This window comes from Lepisosteus oculatus, chromosome 12, assembly GCF_040954835.1.
Source record: "Lepisosteus oculatus isolate fLepOcu1 chromosome 12, fLepOcu1.hap2, whole genome shotgun sequence".
Taxonomy (NCBI): Eukaryota; Metazoa; Chordata; class Actinopteri; order Semionotiformes; family Lepisosteidae; genus Lepisosteus; species Lepisosteus oculatus.
In genome coordinates, this window is record NC_090707.1 from 27,428,468 (window position 1) to 27,434,467 (window position 6,000).

The following is a 6,000-nucleotide window of genomic DNA, read 5'->3' on the forward strand; positions in this document are numbered from 1 at the left end:
GAGAACAATATAAACAAAATATCCTTAGAAAATGTTGAAGAAGCATGTACTGCTTTTGTATTACTTGGTAATACATAACAAAAGGTTTTAAAGACAAAAAGGTTCCATATGGTCCATTTTGCTGGTTTGCTAGTCCTAACATAGCATATGAGGTGTTTTATAAGGTTTATTTAGGCAGGAAATTTAGATTGATTCGATAAAAGAGAGTGTAGATAAGTACAGAGAGTAGATAAGTCCCCATTTACAATATTTTGTACAATTCTGATCATCACATTATGTCCTGAATCTGTCTAGAGAAAAACAACCAGATATAATTTCCAATTTAAAGGAATGTACTCTGACATGCTAAAAGATTTGTATCTTTGAACTAAGTCTTAAACAGAAAAGATGACAAGGGACCTAATTCAAATCCTAAAAGTAATTTACAAGGTCAACCCAAAGGATTTCTTATTATTACACTATTTTGAACAGAGTAGACTCTGAGGAAGTATATTGTACTTGTTCAGAGTCAACACTGAAACACGAACCAGAAGATGCAAATGAAAACAATGGGAAAGTGCATTTAAAACTGACAACAGGAGGTGTGTTTTTATAGAAAGGGCTGTGCTAGTCTGAAACTTGCTGCCCAATTATTTTGTTGATGCTGTATGCTGGTTCCATAAGGATAAGTAGATCAATCAACTTAAAGCAAGAAAAAAAACTGAATACTTTTTTGTGACCAAACAGCCTTCTCGTATTTGTAACCTTTCTTATATTTTTTCATGTAGTGCTGCCTCTTTAAAATATGTCACATGAAATATAAAATAGTTCAAGTATGTAGCTACATCAGCTTGCTTAGGCAGCAAAGGAACAGTAAAAGTTTATTCCATGCTGAAAAGAGAAGAAAAGAAACAACGGTTTGGCTGTGGAGACTTCTTCAGGTGTGAAATATAAAATGACAACTGAAAATTCATTGTTGTAATGAATGTGTGCTTGCAAGACTGCAAGTGCCTAGGTGATATTTAGACACAAAAGCAAAAATATCACAGATTTAATCCTATTGCAATGATGCCATGGCTCAGTGAAAAACAAGGAAAATGGACTCACAAAATATTGCCTGCAGAAACATTACTATGTCACTATGTGATTTTGCTAGGTCTTCAGACTCTATTACTCACCATTACTAGACTCCCTAGACACCTCTAGATGCCTTTATTCAACAAAAAAATCAATCAGTCACATGTTTTAACCTACAATAAAGCATCATCAGAACTGGTTGCCATAGAAAAATATAATCATGAGATGACTCAGACCTGAGCTATTTGATGCAGTACTACTACATTGTTGACATCTTAATTCAATGTTACCATGGACAGTAATCCTCTGTATAATGCCAAAAGGTGACCCTAAACAGTACCGAATTACTACAACTTGCTTTAACATCAAATAGTCTGCGACCATCAGTAACTGAGGTGCAAGTGACCATCAGTATTCTTTTGTGGACTTACTTTCAGTCTAAATATTCTCTCTGAACTACCAGAAAACCTGCAAAGATATTTTTCTCATAGTGCATTATTAGACCAAATACACAGAGGCAATGATGAGGCAAATAAGTGAATTTTAGTGCCAAAGATTTTATTTAAAATGTGTGACTTAATTTTCTTTAATGGTGAGGGAAGTACAATGTTGACAGTTGATGGGGCTAGTTTAAAATGTAGGGAGGTACTTATAGTCTTGGCTGAGTTTATTTGGTAAATGCAACATAGACATACTACTGTATGTATAAAAAATAACTGGCAATAAACTTTCAACTATATCAAACAATGCAAGTCATTAACTTTTTTTCAGTTCTAAAAGACTTTTCATGTCAACTTCTCCTTACAAAATCATGAATAGGAAAGTATAGTAAGAATAGTTCAAAATGGGCCATATTTTCTTTGTATACATACTGGTTAAACATAATTCAAAACATATTAATGCAAATACGTTTCAAAGCGATCACAAAATTGGGGTGCCTAGTATTAAGACATAATTAACCATTACAATGGCCCTCAGAATTTTGCCTTAATTCCTGAACAGTTGAAAGCATAACTTTTAATATCCCATAAAACATTTTTTTCATCTGGTAGCTTTTGGTTACTTTTTGGTTCAACAACTCTGGGGCTTTCTGATTGAAAATTTAAAGTACTTCGTTTTTACTAGTTTCAAAAGACAAATGGGCATTGACAAAACTAAATAAGCAAAAATAAACCAGTCTTTACAGTGAATACACCTCCGTATTTTTACAGTCTGTAAATTAAGTGGATTATAAAGGAATCCAACACTCCAAGCTGCAACTGCAGTTTAAGAACAAGCTATGGAAAATAGTTAAGAAAATGCAAGTCTTAAAGTCTTGGATGCCTGATTTTACACTGAAAATACACACCAAACCACATCTATATTGTACCATAGACATTATCAGATAGTCACCCATTAGCCAATAGTGGCTCTACAATTCATCGCACCCTCCTCCCAATTAATACTCCCTAATAATAATCCCTCATATTAAACTTAACTCTCCGATTCTCTGCAACTGTAGAATTTCAAATCACTTTTAAAAAGGACATGATTGTAAAAAATACTGAATAAAAACGAGTGTTAAATATTTAGACCTAGGTATATCAATATATCCGTTTTCTAACCGTTTCTTCCAATTCAGGGTCACAGGTGAACCAGAGCCATCATCAAGCAACGAGATCGAGGCAGGGCGCAAGCTACAGTAAGTGGCCGAGACAGCAGTCCAGCCCAAGGCACACAGACACACAGAGACTCTCACATTCAAACCATGGCCAATTTTCTCAGAATCCAGTTAACCTACCAGTATGTTTTGGTCTGTGGTAGGAAAACAGAGCACCCGGACAATCCCACATGGACACGGGAAAACATACCAACTCCATGCAAGTAGCACCCTAGGTACGGAATAGAACCCAGGGACCCAACGCTGCGTGATAGCAATAACGAACCACTGGGCCAAGTGTTTATTTACATCGTTATTGAAAATCTGTTATCGACTTTCTGTTAGATAAATAAATAACGTAACTCGCATCTAATACACATGCAACGCAAATACAGTTCAGTACGTGACATCTTGGGAAAGCAACCCTTACATCTGGTGTTGGCAACCGAGAAGTATACAAAACCAAAGTTTAGATTTTAATTATATAAATGACATATAACGACTTTGTGGATAAAAAGCACATTTTAAATATTTGAAAATTACACGTTTGTAACGAGTTAGCTAGATATGTATGTAATGATCTGATTGTTAGTCAAAGTATTGTCATCAGGTTACTAATAAAACACTTCAAGTATTCGCAGTCACATGTGTGGGGATTGGTGATGGTGTGGGGATATTTAAATACATGAACTAGGAATTTCACCTCCCTCTCCGACACAATACATGAGGTTCACCTGTACTAGCATTAACCTCCGAAAAAAATTCTAATGGGAATAGCCGAGACCAAGAACGTAACCCCCGAAAGTTACTACATTATATGTATAAATTCTGATTCTATAGTCCAGTTCCACCTCTTATATGTAAATTCCACTATTAGAACATCGCTGTGAAACGAATAAAGTAACGTTCTAAATGGACTTTCCGAAAGGCATGATGCATCTTTGCGTGTAATCGCTACTCAAAATACAGCATAACATACAGATAAAGCAGAAAAAAAGGCATTTAACTGTATTACGTTTACCACCGCAATTGTGCAACTTGTTTGCGTGACTTAAATAGAGATGTTAATTAAAAAAAGGACAAAAAAGTTTGTTCTCGTAATGAGAAGAAACCATATATCAGATTACAATAACACGCTTCGAGCCAGCAGTCCCTCCTCTTCCCCCTCCCTCATGTAAGCATCGCGTGAGAGCACCGCCAACTCTCAACTTGACTATGATTAATGCAAGAGTACTATTTCCATGCCAAACCAAAACTACACACCAATGCAGGCTCTTAAGGTAACCCTTAGAGAAAGTGAAGCACAGAAAAATACGCTCCACATGCGCGAAGTTGCTCACATTCAATGCACAAACCAAAAATTACGCATCGAATATATAATCACGCATAAAAACGTTACTAACTTTATACATAATTTAGAAGTGTTCTTAAACAGCAGTAGTAAATATAATAGTTCTCACAAGAGAAATATAGCATAAAAAACAAAAGTAACATTTGATCAAATTAACTATTTGCATTGTAAACACTGAAACTTGTTTTGTACATTTATTACGTATATTACCATGATTTCATAATCATTGGGGATATATACATCACATATTCTAATGATATATACTGTACATGCAGGGATCTTTGTCACTGCCTAAATACGGTACTTTAACTACAATTTACTGTACCCAACATTTTACAGTTAAATAAACAGGCTATAGCTTTGTGAAAACAACAACTCTTACAGCTACATAAAAACTAAAAAGTACACTATTATTCCTATTAAATTCCTTTAAAACTACTCTAGCATTCTGGTTTTCATTGTTCTAAAGCTTAAGTTAGAAAACATTTTTCTTTACTCTGAAGAATTACTTGAAAGATCATACGTCTTTAAATAACCAAAGACTGGAGTGAATTAATAAATTATTTCTTTAGATAAACATGTAACTAAAAAACAAAATTTAAATATAATAAGCTTTGGCAGTAATATCTTACATTTTCTGCACGGGCTTCTTCCGTTTCTTGGCAGCATAGATGCCTACATTAGCCAACATGCTGCGTTCGTCCTGTTAAGGTATGGAAAATGTATCCAAAAAGCTTTCTTGTCTTGTTTGCACGCACTTTTCGAAGAAAAACGATCAAATGCACTGATAAGTAAAATCCCCAAAGAGAATGTGCTAGTCGACATGCAGATCCACCTCAAATATAAATGACAAATCCAAGCAGTAGTAAATAAGCACATTCGATCCAAGAAGAAATCCAGAACTGCTGAAAGGGTGAAAGGTTTTGGAAAGTTTCCTGTTCCAGAGCGGATTGTAATGGCGTGATCAGAACAAATTTTCCTTCTTCCTTTCTATTTTTTTTAAGCTGTCACTCTCTACTGCCCCCAAACAATCTGTACTTAAGATCTTTCAGAGCTGTTTTCACTTTGTTCGAACCAATCCTGACAACTGTAACAGTCGGGAACTAGCAGCAAGTAAGAATGTGTCTTTGCTATTGGTGAAAATTGAGTTCAGGAAATTATGTACGTAGAAGTGCTTTCTTAAGGTGGACCAAATGCTAACCAGAACTGCATAGTTTTTGAGCACGAAACTTCGGTTGCATTTTCAACCACTAGTATTGGTAATACTGGTCAGACTGCCATACATAAATTTAGCATAAGCTTTATGGAAGACTAGTATAACAATAGAAAAATGGTAAAGATTAAACGAATAACCCATATTACCCATTTAGATAGATAAGACTTTATTGATCCCTAAGGGAAAGTGAGGTGTTACAGCAGCCCAGCCCTAGAAAATAATAATAATTGCTTACACTTATATAGCGCTTTTCTGGACACTCCACTCAAAGCGCTTTACAGGTAATGGGGACTCCCTTCCACCACCGCCACCAATGTGCAGCATCCACCTGGATGATGCGACGGCAGCCATAGTGCGCCAGAACGCTCACCACACATCAGCTATCAGTGGGGAGGAGAGCAGAGTAATGAGGCCAATTCATAGATGGGGATTATTAGGAGACCATGATTGGTAAGGGCCAATGGGAAATTTGGCCAGGACGCCGGGGTTACATCCCTACTCTTTTCGAGAAACACCCTTGGATTTTTAATGACCACAGAGAGTCAGGACCTCAGTTTTACATCTCATCCGAAGGACGGCGCTTGTTTACAGTATAGTGTCCCCGTCACTATACTGGGGCATTAGGACCAAAATGGACCGCAGGGTGAGTGCCCCCTGCTGGCCTCACTAACACCTCTTTCAGCAGCAACCTTAGTGTTTCCCAGGAGGTCTCCCATCTAGGTACTGACCAGGCTCACA

General features: G+C 36.5%; 1 protein-coding gene across 1 annotated transcript in view; it reads right to left on the bottom strand.

Moving 5' to 3' along the window:
* ahr2 (aryl hydrocarbon receptor 2) overlaps nucleotides 1-5,092 on the bottom strand; it is a 156,571-nt gene extending 151,479 nt beyond the window's left edge. Inside the window, exon 1 of the mRNA XM_015359237.2 lies at nucleotides 4,679-5,092. Within this exon, the coding sequence (XP_015214723.2) occupies nucleotides 4,679-4,737 (59 nt within the window). The 5' untranslated portion in view covers nucleotides 4,738-5,092. The remainder of the gene's footprint in view (nucleotides 1-4,678) is intronic.
* Between the last annotated feature and the right edge of the window lie 908 nt (nucleotides 5,093-6,000).